The sequence below is a fragment of the Lissotriton helveticus genome, chromosome 1_1 (assembly GCF_964261635.1).
Source record: "Lissotriton helveticus chromosome 1_1, aLisHel1.1, whole genome shotgun sequence".
NCBI classification, from domain to species: Eukaryota; Metazoa; Chordata; class Amphibia; order Caudata; family Salamandridae; genus Lissotriton; species Lissotriton helveticus.
This window is the reverse complement of record NC_136057.1, coordinates 438,165,729-438,181,880: the sequence shown is the minus strand read 5'-3', so window position 1 is coordinate 438,181,880 and position 16,152 is coordinate 438,165,729. Positions and strand designations below refer to the sequence as shown.

At 45.6% G+C, this 16,152-nt stretch overlaps 1 protein-coding gene across 2 annotated transcripts in view; it reads right to left on the bottom strand.

Annotated features, from left to right (window-relative positions):
• WNT7B (Wnt family member 7B) overlaps positions 1-16,152 on the bottom strand; it is a 731,872-nt gene that overhangs the window by 96,785 nt on the left and 618,935 nt on the right. For both annotated transcript variants that reach the window (XM_078673825.1, XM_078673824.1), the window contains exon 3: positions 2,311-2,582. In XM_078673825.1, the coding sequence (XP_078529951.1) occupies positions 2,311-2,582 (272 nt within the window). The remainder of the gene's footprint in view (positions 1-2,310; positions 2,583-16,152) is intronic.

Here is a 16,152-nt window from a genome sequence, read left to right as displayed (position 1 = left end):
AGAACTGGACCATGCCGTTATACACACTGTTCAGTTTATATAACCAAAGAGATTCTGGGTGTACCACCCTATTAGATGGTCATCTTTCCAGGCTAATGAAACAGCTCGACTGGCAGCTCACCAAGACTCGTGCATAAAATAGTCATACATGGAATCAATACAATTCATGACAAAATTCAAAAGGCCCCTGAGGTTCCCAGTTACCAACCATGCCTTCTCATTGACACAATCCCTGAAAACACCACCAAGAACATGCCCAGACTAGTTCACACTTTATACAGGAACTAACCAAACCCCTTAATAAAAGTCAAAAAACCTTATCCTTGCCCACAACAGATTTTGTAACCAATTCTTCAAAGATGTACCATTACTGGGTAATGTCAACTAAGACATCATTATGTCCCTGCTCAAAAAGCAACAGCCTTAATGCGGTCACTACCAACAACTACAAACTGTTGCTAACTTCCACATAATATTCAAACCTACTTTAAAAAGGTGGGATCCACACTTGTAGGTCAATTCAACAAACATATCTGCCGCAGTCCGGCTTTGTTTCTTGCGAGAGGACCAAAAACAGGTCAGCTCAAAATTGACAGAGGCTGTCAAAGTATCTTATTGAGGGTAAGACATGCTTCCTGATGCTTATAGATCAGGAACATAGGACAACATTTAACAGCATAAACCACCAGTTCACACATTGATATTAAGGAATTCCTTATTTAGCTGATCATAGCAACTGAAAATGAGGCACCCGTCTTGCTCAGCTTCATGATGTCCTGCATGTTGTCCATTGATAGTCAGCTCATACCTCTAACTTTTGACCATGCTATTCTGCGCGGTTGTGAATATCATTGATAATAATACCCTTGACAACGTTCACCACTGACATCACCCAACTCCAGCTACATCACCAGCAAGCAAGACCGGTACCAAAGCCTAGAAATATATCAGCAACTTATTAAAGGCAAGCAGCATTCTGAAACTACTTCAATGTTAACCTATTGTTTCCCAGTGCAAAGCAGAGCACCAGACTAAACTTCTCTACCAGTGTTAGTATAGTAAACTACTTCAAGGCTTAGCACCAGAAGACTAGGAGTCACACTTGGCTTGAAAATACCTGCTATGCCCTAATTATCCCTACTCTTGCCCACATTTAATCAGATGTTTGCACATCACACCTCTATAGCCTCCCAGGAGGCCATCTGGAAGCAGGAGGAACAATCCGTGCCTAAACCAACTATGCCAAGAACCCCAAATTTAATAAAGGAATGCAAAAACATTAAGTATCACACCTGCAAATTGTTCAGTATTTTACAGAAGTACAATACAATATGCCCCAGAAAATTGGCACAAATAGGCATTAGGACATCTTCAACCTCTGGATGCCCTTTGCAACAAAACAAAACCCTAGATTTTTTATGCTTCCAACCAATTAAAGCTTACTTCAGATCCACAGAACACACTGAGAAAAAGCTCCAATTGCTTTCCTTACCAAAACAAAGCACCTGTTCTTCAGATAAATAACGAAAACTCATCTTTTCTGATCGTCTTCCGTGTCCACTCGATTAGCCAAGTAACACTGAAAATGTATTGATTTTTAGGAGATATCCTTGCTTAATCTCTTGATTCTTTTTTCTTCAATGCATCACAACAAAGATAAATGTTTTAAACATGTTTGTGCAGTTTGTGAAGACAACAACCTGCATTCGGGCCTAACTTGCATTTTTCCCTTTCCACAATAGTTTGCTCAATCTTACTGTATCGCATCCCTTTTAGGTGTAGCAGGAGTTAGCCAGAACTCTGTGTTTATCTTCAAGAGTAGGCTGAGTACAGGTTCCAAAGCAGACCATAACTGCCAAGTCATGAAAAGCAAGGTGGGATACGGCTTCTCACAAAGGAGTTTCGGTTCTTTCCGGTGGTGAGGGAGAAGGATGGGGGGGGAGGACGAGGGTCAGTTCTGTAGGATTTGATCAATAAAAAAAAAAAGTCAATGAAAGTAGCTCGTTCTGTACTTTTTGATCTGTCCTAGAATGCAAGAGAAACTTGGATTTTTTACCCGTGTTTCTCCTTTACTTAGGAGTGTTTGAAATTGTCTAGGGGAGTCGAGGCTGATGGATCCTCGCAGTGAACACACAGATGTTTTGTTATGGCCCTCCACAATTTATTTTCAAGGGCTAAAGGGGGCATGCATATGAACAGTTAGATAACCGCATGCATTTTATCATTACGTCTGTTGCATTTCATGTAAAATAAATGACTCCAAATGTCCCTGCAAATACCCACATTGCATCCACGCCTTTGTTAGTGTACCTTTCTTCCAGCTTCATTGTTGTGCAAGTTCATCAGCCTCCGCGCATTCTTTCTGATTTCTCGAGCATCGACAAACCTCCTGGAAAATTCAATGCCATATTTGACATCTGCGGAGCAGCCTCCCCACTTCCATCCCTCCTCCTGGTTGTAGTAGCCCTGTTTCTCGCGGTCGCAGCCACAGTTGCTTAGGTTGCCCTGGCTGCAGGCAGAGGTGACAGCGTGCGCGACCCCGGCAGCAGTTATGGCGTAGGTGAAAGCTGCTTCCCTACTTCCTGTGGAGAAAATTAAAAAACTGATGGGTAGGAAACAAGGCAAGGCTCAATAAATGGTAAAACATAGCAACAGAAATTAGCCAAGTAATGACCACCATATTTTATGAGGTTTTTGCTATCATAGGAGCTAAGAATTCATTTGAGCTTTTCACTGCATTAGATGGTGTAACGCCTAATATCCAGTGGCTAACTTATGCCACCATTTTTCAATTTCAGAATAACAAAGTTACATACAGTAATGCTGGGAGAATTTGCCAAGCTGTGCGCTTTCAAGAGCATGTGAACAAAAGAGATTTCGTTTGTAGGATGACTTTTTAACTAAGTCCCACCGTTGTTTAGCAACAATGGTGTGCTTGGTGATACTGACAGTGGCGTAGAGTGGACGGACCCCAGGGACAGCTGCCCTGGGCACAAAACTCTTCGGGCACAAAATTGGGGGTGAAAACGTACAATTGCACCACGCAATACTTGCCTTGCCCCAGGCATTGTCAACCCACACTGCGCCGTTGGATACTGCTAAAGAGGAGCTTACAGGGAGACACATTGCAGACAGCATTATGGTGTAGTGCCTTTGAGTACTATTTTCACAAAATAACTGCTATTCACAGAATGGACTTCTGTAACTATCTCATCTTGCAAACAGAGGACAATGAACCTATACCATCATTAAAGGCCAGATGATTTCATTGAGAGTAACCTGAATGCTTCTCAAATCTTTCAGTACGCTTGGTTAACTAAGGTAAAAAAACACATTTCCTCCGACATATTTAAATAATTAGTCTGGGGCAGTGTTTCTTCAGAGTGAGGAAATGCAGTAAGGTTGATCCAGCAATCATCACAAGTCACCATTTTCAAGAGCATCAAACTATGCAACATTATTATTTACCTTCTGGAGCCATCCTAACACCACAGTGCCAGTTAACCCCTTCCGATTTGCCCAATATGGTGGACGTTGCAATAAAAAAATGCTTGTCCTTTACAGAAGTTGGATGCCTAAACCGTGTAGATTGTAGAAAACTGGGATTTTGCGATGAATGGTTAAACATTTACTTGTTGAAGTACATTTTGAGGTTTACATCAGTATATCCCTAGTGAAAATATTTTTCATTTTCTCTTACTGCCTTTGACCCTTTTTGGAATAGATTGTAATATCTTTTAGCTGTACACATTTGTTATGTAAATAGACCATTAGTGATCAACAAAGGAGTTGCACAATTTAATCCTGACATCGGAAGTTTTGGGATCGCATCTATTAGGAAAAACATTGGATTCTATCATGAAGGCGTTTTGGAATACGTAAAGTAGAACCCCCTCAATGTTTTTGTGAATTAGCTGCAAAACATCTAAAATGTGAATATTTAGGGAATATCCATATACCATTAGTACAAGTAGAAAGGATGGTGTTCATTTTGCACTTTTTCTAATAGGGAGTCGGATATTTCAGGGCCAATTTACAAATATAAGTGTATATAAAAGAATACTTCACATGCTCATAAATGATATTGGAAATCAGCCTTTTCCAATCCAATCCAAAAATTCTTTATTTCGGCCTCATGGACCATAAAAGAAGCAATAAAAATACATACAGATAAAAGGCAATATATACAGTAAAACCAACTGAACCTGCAGAGTTTAAAGAAGCGTGGTAAAATAGGTTAACCAGACATTTTCTTCCTTATTATCCATGCTGCCATTAGGAATTTGGAAACCGCAAACACAATGTGGCCCAGGGTATTAGTTTTCAGCACCCTGTAGGCTTGTAAATAGTTACTGAAGCCAAGATTCCGACATAGAGGGGCTAGCCAGCGCCTCCTCGGACTCCTGTAGACATGGCAACAGAACATTATGTGCAAGTCATCTTCTTCCTTAACTTTACAGCATGGGCAAAGCTTATCGCCCCCTAGCGACCACTTGTGGGTAAAAACTTTAGTAGGGAGCGTACCAAACCTCCATTGCAGGAACAATTTCCTCGCCAAAAGAGGGTAAATAAAATCCATAAAAGGTTCAAAAGCATAAGAATTTTTGGATACAATAAAACATCCGGTCAGGGTGCCGCTGTCATGTGCACTATCCATATCAGCAAGGGTTTTGTTCTTATAGAGCTGTGCCAGGGTTTTGCGCGAGATCCTTCTACATCCCTGCGCTGGGTCATCCCATAGGTCTGGCAAATTCAGGCTGAAACATTCCGATTTGATAAGTGCCAGCCAAGGGATCTTACCATTGACATCCAGCCTCAAGACATGTATGAGGTCCTGCCTATAGTGGTGCAGCTCCTCAGTGGACCATAACCGATGCCAGTACTTCACCGGTTTCGTCCGCAAGTCCTCTGCAATTGACGGGAGGCCCAGGTCAAGTCTTAAGGGGAGGAGTGGTGTGCCCTGCGGGAGAGCAAGAAGACGTCTGAGGAAACAATTTTCCACCCCTGCCATGACCTTCCCAGCTTTTTAGTTGGCAGAGGAGCCGTTTTGTGTTTGCTTTTTCTTGCCAATTGTGTCCTTGTTTTTTTACCAATATATAATATGTTTTGAGTATTTCATGTGGATCATAATTAGTGAGTGGTGGCTGCAAAGTCAAGGGTGACATTTTCTGTGCCATTGAGGAGTAAGGGGGTATTTTAATTGCTTCCTCTAATAATGCAGTTGTGAGTCATTTCTATTCCTGCTGAGCATATCCAACTGTTTCGAACACAGTTTGGGTTTGGTTAAAGGAAGCATAGGTACATGTTCAGGGGTCAAATCAGAAGTGGATAAACAAAGGAACATGCACCCGTTTCAGTTTCAGAGCAGAAAGCAGAGACAAGCAGATGAAGGAGTGGCAGGCGCCTGACAAAGAGAGATCTTCCTGGCTCTTGTTCATCTCGTCTGCAGATACAATGATCCGCACAAATGGAGGCACATAGGCATCTTTAGTTCGAGGTTATTAGCATTGTAAAAGTGAATTGTGGTGGTCTGCTCAAGTGTCATGTCGTGTGAGTTGGTCATATTCCAGTCTTGGAGCTTACTTTGAAAACTTTAGAACTATAACAGAAAATGTGAATTGTTTACTAATTTGTATGTGCATTAGAAATTAATAAAGTATCATAAACAAATGTGTATGTACATATTTATTTTATAAACAAATGCGCATGTAAATATTTTTCCATTTTTTATTCTTCAGTAATGGCTGCCGGATATTATTGAATATTCATAATGCTCCCTGAGAGTACATGATGCCTTTGTCTTCGCACACAAAAGCTATTTCCACTGATTAGGTGGAGGAGGAATGCACCTGCCTTGGTGACTCCAACCCAAGCAGGGGCTTCCAGTTTCTCATCTGCCTCACCATGTGGGATCTCAGGAGAACAGGAACACTGGAACAGGGAAGCTCTTGGAAATTACTTATAAGCTATCCATTCTTTGAATGAAACTAGCCCCAAATAGCATATTGTTGTGATGTATAGGACTATTACACGATGAAGATGAACTTAATATTTTGTAAACAGGGGTATAAATAAGGTTTGGGACACATTTTCACAAGTTCACTTTAGACATTATAAAACGCATGAATACGAATCTTAGCTCTTCCCCGTATTGAGCCTTTCTGGGAACCATTCAAAATTGTAGCCAGTCTAGCAGTTGACACATTTCCTGATTCCTAAAAAAAGAAGAGAAAGCCTGTTCTTTTGTGTCTGACACCCTATTGGACGGAATCAGAGATAGACCAGACAGCACTGCTTTTCCTCTGGAGCCAGTTGGGTACTCAGCCTGATGCCTTGACTAGGTAGGTGCTGGACCCAAGGAGATCCAAGTAGTCACACACTTCAGCAGAAGCTTCTACATCTTAAGAATCTCTTTGTGTGTCATCTGCCCTGTGAAGGGAGAAGTGCCTACAGTTATCATGGAACTTGGCCAATCTCCCCAGGTTTTACAATTCAGCTGGAGGTTTTGAACTCTGTCAAATCTATTCATCATACGCATTTGCATGCTTTGTCCAGTGGAGGCCTGCAGATCAAATACCCAAAAGTAATAGACGCTCTGTAAAAGTGACAAAGAGAAAATTGACGAGAAAAGTCAACATTACATCAGCTGACATTGCATTGGTCCTTAAGGGATGAGTAAGACCACCTAGATCTTTTTGATCTTTGGTTGATTCTCCATCCTAATCATTCAAACAGCACATCTGACCTCATAGAACTCTTATTGGATGAAGTCTGGGTCCCCATTTTGCTGCTGAAGTGTAAAAGGCTCAGAACCTCATGAATCACTGAGTTCTAAGCCGAGCAGTATTGCCCAGCAGCAGTAATTATGTTACTATTATATGTTATTGCTGGATATTGCTTCCCAGCAGTAAACAGGAGTAACTCACTTAAACAAGGCTATTGGCAACCTAGTCTGTAAGTTTGATCACTGATCAAAATTTGTAGTAACAATAAAAATGTATGTTATCTGAATAAACCCAAGTTTTACCATTCAACTGTTATACCACTACCCTCTACAGGTAAGATCCATTCCAGATTCTATGTAAGAATATTGTGTGCTAAGTATCGTTTGCAATAAAGTCATCCCTTTGGGGACATATCTGTTATTACCAGCCCATTAGCCACTATTTTGTAGATGATATTCCGACAACAATATTCTGATATTACACCTCATTTTAAAGGTAACTTTATTCAATGGTTCTACTAAGCTACTTTATTCATTTGGCACATTAGAAGCTTGATTTCTATTTTTCTATGCTTTCACTTTATTATTTTTCCTTGTATCTTTTGGGGTTGATAGACAAACATTTCTTTTTTTCTTGAATTCGGCTCTGGGCAGCCATCTACACATGCCCCTTTCTCAGTTCAACATACTAAATTGAGTTTCTACAGACATAGAGGGTTGTTTGGAAGTTGGCAGGCAGGATGCTCTGCCACAAATATGACAGAGTACCCTGTCTGACAAAGTCAAGGGTTTCCCCACCCTATGTAGAGGTCAGGGAATTGCCGTGTTTCAGCTTGTGGAACCTTAGCGGGCGGAAACCTTTGACCTATGATGTGACTAACATTGGGCCAGCATTCAATGGACGCCAGACTGTCTGTCCTATTGAGTTCAGATGTACTGACATCTTTTTTTTTTGGACTGCTAGGGAAAGCCTGGTGGTCCTGAACAGGAAATAGGAATGGCTCTCAAACAGTAAGAAAAAACACCCAATGCCATACTCTTTGTTTTTCAACACATTCATGCTTTGAGAATTTCTTTTTGTAAAAATAAAAATCTTTGTTCTGTGGGTGATTTGAACACAGCACCCGCACAGCAAAGCTTCAGTGACTTCTGAGGATCGGTCATGCCAGTGGCTCCTACGAAGACACAGAGAGCTCAGCCTGAGTGTCGAATAATACTAAATTTGGCGGTTGAATTCCGAATCGCGAGAAGTGAGATCAGGCAAGTGAAGCTGTACTCTATGTTTAAAGCAGCCCCTTTGCACTCAGGATTCAGTCAGTTTGGTAAGTAACTGACTCCTATATTAGTGACTATTTGCATATTAAATATCGAAGTAAGAATACTAAATATAGGGGAAATAATATTGAAAACAAATATTCACTGATAAGTAACTCTAAATTTTCTATACCTAACTCCACATTTATGTCCCTAAGTGGTACATATATAGATGTGGAGTTAAGAAATAATAAAGCTGTATTTCCCTGTACACTTACCTTTCAATATTTTGTGCCTCGATATTCATGTATGTCGATATTCTTCATGGCAATATTCAGTAGTAGAATCATAAATTATATATAGCTGATACATAGCTGATACATAAATGTCTTAATCAGACACAAGCAGTTGCTATAGCTGCCATAGTTTGATCGTTTCCTGTTGCAATTCCCTTGCGTAATATAGCAGTCATTCTAGATTCTTCAAGTAGTTAAAAGCACGCAAAACTGCTGGACTGGGTTTGCTTTCTGTCAACATGTATAAGTCTTATTCAACGGGGTGAGGTGTAGTACTACTTTGTATACTGACGATTCTTAACACTGACGATATTTCACTTATTTGTAAGGAATAAACATAAATGTGATTTTCGGAAAAAAAAGCAAGCTTAATAGTCATGTATAAGTCTTATTCAACGGGGTGAGGTGCAATACTACTTTGTATATGAAATACCATTCTTAGCACTGACGATACTTCACTTATTTGTAAGGAATAAACATAAATGTGATTTTCGGAAAAAAAGCAAGCTTAATAGCACAATCAGCTGTAGACTGACCTCCGACTGACCTCCCCAATTGGTAATGCAAGTGTACAATTAAGCCACTAAAGTCCTGAAAAGAATAAAATGATATCATCCCACCACACTCAAGCTGGTATTATTAGAGAGGAGGTCTTCTGAAGTAATGTCTGTATCTTAATTTGGTTACTATGAACCATACAGGAGGATAAAGAGAAAACTCTACCCAGGGTTTAAAGACATTAATGTGACTGTTGATTTATTTTGATTCATTGATGCTTTGCCCTAAGGGAGGTTGTTCTCTCCATAGCACATCTATGGAAAGGTCTGCATGAAGGCCGAGATCATGTATGACTTATAAGTTTAGATTTTGAATGTGGCTGTCGCTCCAGTGGAGCACGAAATGGTCCTGATATTAACATTTGAAGATGATGCACTAGGTATATTTTTTTTTCACAACAAATTTTTATTGATTTTATCGATCAGGTAAAGCAGAAATACAGTCCTCCACAGTCAGGAGAATCCTGCCACAATGATAAGCATACAGGAGCAAAATGCAAGCCCCACTCAAAAACAGCCCCACCCAGCACCCCCCAACGAACCCACTACCCACCCCTTATCCCTCCCTAACCCCGTGCACGTACTCATCACCGGTCACCAATAATCGTTCGTATCTAGTAAGAGAGCCAGCGTCTCCTCAGGCCTGCTGCCCGGCCATCAAATCTGTTTCTCCGTCATCCGGTTCCACCGGGGGATCCAATGTCAAACCCCTATATTCCGCCCACCTCTTCCAGATCTTGAAATGTTTAGGGGGGCACCCTCTTGCTTCAAACACCGGGCGCTCCAACCACATGCAATAATCAATCCTTGCCTTCCAAGCACTCAACGGGGGAGCCCGCTCACTCTTCCACGCCTGCGCCAAGTCCCGCTTGGCAACGACAAGGCCCAGCAGCAACAGATGACGCTTATAAATGTTTCCCCCAACACCCTCTAGTATGTGGAGAAGGGCCAGACGATGAGTCTGGGGAAGATCCCATGGCAGTACCTCCGACAGACAGCTCCATACACCCCGCCAGAACCGGGACAGACCAGTACAGGACCACACAGTATGCAGCAGCGTACCCGTTTCAGTACCACATCGCAAACACTCCGGGGACCCAATCAAGCTCGCCTTCCACAATCGCTCTCGCGTATAATAGGCCCTATGTAGATATTTGAACTGAATCAGCCGCAGGTGCACCGCTATAGCTGCACCCCGTGGGGTCTCCAGAGCCTCCCTCCAATCATCCTCATCTAGTGGGCAAATGTCCCGCTCCCAGGCCTCCTTCAGTTTAAGGAGGGGGGAGGAGCAGTGAGTGACCAATGTTTGGTATATGCGGGACACTTTCTTATCGCCCAGGTCTCCCATAAAAACCTTCGCCTCTAGAGGGCTGAACTCCGGCAGCGACTCCAAGCCCACCAAACTAGGTCCAAGCGCGTGGCGGAGCTGAAGGTATTTAAAAAATTGGGTGTTGGGCATATGATACTCAACTCTGAGCTCTTGAAACGACTTGAGTGCCGTGCCGGACACAACGTGACCTAGCGATGAGATCCCAATTGAATCCCATCCGTCAAACCCCGACAGCGTGGCCAATGCGGGGAGTTGTCCATTATGCCACAGTGGAGTCTCGGCCGTCAGTCTGCCCCACCAACCCATGCGGCACAGCGCTTGTCGCCATATCGTAAATACCACCTGTGTGGCACGGGGCAGCCGCCGCCGCAGTGTGGCCGAGTATAGAATCGTATGCAAGGTGTGGTCCCCCATCAGCAAGTGCTCCAAGGCGTATGCTGGGTCCCCTCTATCTCCGTACCACCATTCGTTTAGGACTAACAAGTGGGAGGCCTGGTAGTAGGACAGTACGTCCGATGTCGCAAGCCCACCACAGTAAGTGGATAGAAAACACGTACGCAGCGCCACTTTGGCGGCGCCCCCAGCCCATAAGAAGCGTCCCAATGCCGAGTTAACCTGCCGAAACCACCGGGGTACAATCGGATGTGGGTGATTCTGTAGCTGATATAAAAGGCGCGGAAGTGCAACCATCTTAAATATCGCAGACCTGCCAAAGATAGTAAGGGGCATCCGCGCCCACGTTTTAAGGTCCGACTGAACTTTATCCCAGACCGGCACCACATTCCGCTCCCAAGAAATCGACGCAGATTCGGACAAGAACACACCCAGGTACAACAGGCCTCCAACCGCCACCTTCAGGGCCGACGCCCAGTGGCCCGCTCGCGCTCCATCGCCCAATACCCATAGGGTGGACTTACGCGGGTTAAGGTACAGACCCGAGACTTCTCCGAAGATGCGCATAATGTCTAATACCCGCGGGCCTGACCTATCCAGGTCTGTAAGGAAGAATAGGACGTCGTCTGCATACAGCGCAATCCTGTCAGTGCGTCCCCCGTCCCATCTGAAACCTTACAACTGCGCATCAATGCGCACCCAGGAGGCAAGGGGTTCCATAGCTAGCGCAAACAGGTAAGGGGACAGTGGGCAGCCCTGACGGGTCCCCCGTCCGATTGGAAACCGCACGGAAACAGCACCCGAGACCCGCACAGCTGCCGTGATGTCAGTGTAAAGCAGCCGAACATATGAGATAAAGACTGGGCCCAGATTAAGGTGAGGCAGGAGCGCAAACAAGTAGGCCCAACTCACAGAGTCGAACGCCCTATCTATATCTGCTAGAAACAGGGCAGCCCGCTCACCCGTGGCCCCCATCGCATCTATGGCTGTCTGTGCCCGTCTAACATTGTGTCGCGTCGCCCTGTGCGGCATAAAGCCTGCCTGGTCCGGATGAACCAGATCCGCTACATAGGGGAGAAGCCGGTTCGCCAGCACTTTTGCCAGTAGTTTAGCCTCTATGTTAAGCAGCGATATGGGGCGATACGAGTCGTGCTTAGCAGGCGGCCTACCCGGTTTCTGGAACACCACCACCTCAGCATGTCGCCAATCAGCGGGCAACCGACCCGACTCGCGTGCAGCCTCCAGGACCGCCTTGTAGTGAGTCCCCAGTTGGAGCTGGAACTTCTAGTAGAATTCGCACGGGAAACCACTCGGCCCGGGCGCCTTTCCCGTGTTGAGTTGCGCCAGTGCGTCTCCCAACTCCTCCCCTGTAATCGGAAGGTCCAAGATCGCCCGCGCCTCGTCAGAGACAGCCCTTGGGGGCAGGTCAGCAATAAACTTGTCCGCTGCGTCGGCCGGGAGGCAGTCCTGCGGCGCATAAAGTTCCGCGTAATATCGCGCGAAGCTAGCCGCCAGTTCTACCGGATCCGTCATAGTAACTCCAGCATCATCCGTAAGTCCAGGCAGCGTAATTGGCTGCATGGTATTCTGACACAGTCGATGGAGCATAGTGCACGACTTGTCCCCCATTGAAAAATCCTACTGCGGGTGGCGAGCCATGCTTGTCGAGCTTCATCAAGCAATACATATGCATAGGCCTGTTGCGCCTGCAGGAGTAACCGCACAGCTTCGCCACCTCCCTCCCTTGGCACCGCCTCTCGAGGACCTCTACACGCGCCGCCGCCGCAACTATGGCCTCCCTGCGTCGGCGGCGAGCCGCCGCGCACCACGCTATGTCTACTCCACGAAGCGTGGGCTTCATAGCTTCCCAAGCTAATGACACCTCAGTGTCCCTGCCGAGGTTTTCCTGCCAATAGTGGGCTATCACCCCCCTCATATGATGGACATAGTCAGCTTGCTGGAGATGCCATGGGGACATTCGCCACCGGAATGGTTGCCTCCGCCTGCACAATTCAACATCTACAGCCACTGGGTAAGTGGTCGGACAACCCACGAGGCAGAATGGCCGCCCCTCGCACTCTGCTCAAGTACCCGCTGGGCACAAACACACAATCCAGCCGTGAAAAGGAGACATTCACTGCCGAAACATACGTATACTTTCTGGCCTCAGCATGCAGATGTCGCCAAGCATCCACCCAGCCCAGGCCATCTACCATCGCACGCAATCGAGAGGGGGCGGCCACCACAGGCGCTCCCGTAACCGATGACGGTCCACAGTCGCATCTAGCACCTCATTCCAATCTCCACCAAGCACAGCCAGGGACTCCGGGTCCTCCGCCCATACCGCAAACAGCCGTTCAGCCAGAGACCATTGCAGAGGGGGAGGGGCATAGACACTCCCAAACACAACCGGCTCCGCACCCACCATTCCCTTCACAACAATATATCTGCCCTGCGGGTCAAACCAGAGTCTCTCATGCACATATGCAAGTCGTCTATGGATCAAGATGGCGACCCCTCTAGAGCCCCTCAAAGCCGGCATGGAAAACCTGGTGGTAGCCAAATCTTTGCAGGCAAAGTGCTTTCGTCCCCATCATATGTGTTTCTTGCAAGAGCAGGACATCCGCTCCCTCCCTCTTTGCCCATCGCAGAACGTCACCCCTCTTTATTTTATCCAGCATTCCCCTGACATTCCAGCTCAATATGCGCATAGACACCCCATGGGGCCCCGGAGGCAGTGCATCAACCATGATCCCAGGGAACACAAAGCAAAAGCTCCCAACAGCAGGCCCTTATACGTAGCACCAGCTCAGCATGAAAATCACGTGCACAACTAACTGAACACCCCCCCACTCCCCCCACCCGCACCCCCCAAAACACCCCCCTGAACTTCCCATCTCTCAATCCCCACCCCCCACCCCTATACCTCATAGAACACAGAAGTATCTGTCGCGGCATGGGCGACCTCGGGCCCAAAACAGAGCGCCCAAAGCCGACCATACCAATGGATCCCAACTACCCACTCAACCCTTAGGAAACCCCCCCTTACCAAACCCCGCCTATGAAGGAGGGATGTAGCCCCTAAAATATAGCACCCCGAACCCCACCCCGCAGCCCCACATCATCCTCAACATGTATAGCGAACAGTGTCAAGGTATCCAGTTCCAAAACTAGTTGAGCAGCAGGACATACTAATCAGCCACACACTGCCAAGATCTACCACAGCAATAAGTCACCTTACACTCCAACGTCCTTCAATTGTCCTTGTTAGATTGGTCCGAGTCTGTAGGTGCACAATCTCTCGCCCCAGCATGAGAAGAGGAGTGCTGCCGTGACCTAGAACTCTGTGTCTCTTTCCCCGGATACGTTGGTCGGCCTGCTCCGGTGAGGAGCTCCTGAATGGACCCGGGTTCAGGCCCGGTTGAGCATGCGGCCGAACCCTCACCGTCTCATCCGTCCACTTGAAGACGTCCTCCGGGGAGTCAAAGAAGTGGGTCCGCGTTTGGAAAATCACTCGAAGGCGGGCCGGATAGAGTAGAGAATACTGGAGCTTCAGGTCGCGTAGCTTCGCTTTAGCCGCTAAGAAGGAGTGTCGTTGCTGCTGCACCATATTCGTATAATCCGGGAAGATCATGATTTTCTGATTGTCGAACATGACAGTGTCTTTCGCCCTCGCCTCCCTTAAGATGGTGTCCCTGTCGTGAAAGTTCAAAATCCGTGCAATCACCGGTCTGGGCCGCTCACCTGTTGGCGGTTTCTGCGTCGGGGCTCTACGGGCGCGCTCTATCACAAAGCACCGTGACAGCGCGTCAGGGGGTAACCATGTCTCCAACCACTGGGACAAGAAGCCTTCCATATTCCCCTTCTCGCAGCCCTCGGGAAATCCCACAAAGCGGAGGTTATTCCTGCGCGCCCGCCCTTCGGCATCTTCCACCCGTAGCGCCAGGCCCCTCTGAATCTTCTCCATCGCGGCCACTTTCTGTTTCAGGGTCCCCACATCATCCTCTACTGTCGAAAGCCTGGATTCCGCCTCCGTGATGCGGGTCACCGCGTTGCGAAGGTCTTGGCACAGCAAGGTCACATCCGCCCCAACCGCACCTATCTTGGCGTCAAGCATGTCTCTGGATTGGGTGATCGCCGCCATAAGTGTCGCATTATCCGGTCCCGCACTCTGGCTCCCCTCCGCTGCACTAGGTATTTTAAGAACTAATGGGAAGTCCTTCAGTATGTATGCAAAGCAGCAGAACTGATTGTTAACATTACCAAATCTAAGGTTATCATTTCAGGTACAAGACCGATGGCTTACAGATTATTAACATTGTACTGTATCCTAAAATAAGTGTGTTCAATTACCTGGGGATTAGTCTCTTCTCTAACTGTAACTGGACAACATTGTTCAGAAAAACTTGACCATTGCACAGATAGTTGGAAAGATGCTATGATTTATTCCGATTTTGGTAATCTACTATTTTATTTTTATTGTATTCAGGTCATTTGTTTGTTGCAAGCCGTGCTGAAAGCATCAGATCTGCAGAAATATATATATATCCATATCCATATCCATATCCATATCCTCCAAAGTGCCCCTTCGCTCAGGGGCGCTCCACAGCCGGTGCTCGTCATGGGGACCGGGTCCAGGTCAGTTTTTTAAATCATTCAGGACAAAGGATGTGGCACACCAAATGGTTTTTGCTTCTTTTAATAGCAAGCTCTCCCCCACCAACGTGTTTCAGCCAACAAGGCTTTGCTCACGGTTGGTAAGTCCTTCTTCAATTTCTACTTATATACCCACCTCTGCCCTTAAGTGGCATTGTGGGATATGTAGTTTGACAGTTATCAAAACTTTACACACAACAGAAAGACAATTGCGCTTTTTAATGAGTCTTATAGTATTAAATGTCGTTCATTTTTCGGAGTATTCTGGGTTAGTACCCGGCATCATACTTCCATTTTATCATTGTTGCTTCAGTGATGGTGTAGTACCCATCTCGCATTCATTTTAGTTCATATTTTCTCTGAGACCACTTATTCCAAATGAACATAAAGTTCCTCATCATTATTGATACCAGCCGGCTGTTTAGTTCTGAATTTAATGATGAGTAGTGATTCAGCTTGACGTAGCCTTCGGACATGATCCCCTCCACGGTTACCTTCTGGTACCATTTTGATTCCGTAGAAGCACATTGCTCTCCAATCACCTTTTTGGCATATCATCATATGTTTGGCTGTAGCATATGCCATATTTGCATTCTTTACTGCACGTATGTGCTCCAAGATACGCTTTTTTAACATGCATGTTGTGCTTCCAATGTATTTTTTACCGCACTTACATTCTATCATGTAGATGACAAATTTTGATGTGCATGTTATGTTCTCTTCAATTGCCATGATTTTGCCATTTGGTTCTTGAATGTTTGTCATATTTTTGCCTATTTTGCAGGCCTTACAAGATTTGCATGCTTTAAATCCTTTTTGTTGCTTCGTGAGCCAGTCTGTCTTCTGTTTTGTTTGAAGATGACTTTTAACTAGCATATCCTTTAGTGAGGTGTTTTTTTGGTAGGTTACAGTTGGTTTATTACCTACTAATTCTCCGATATC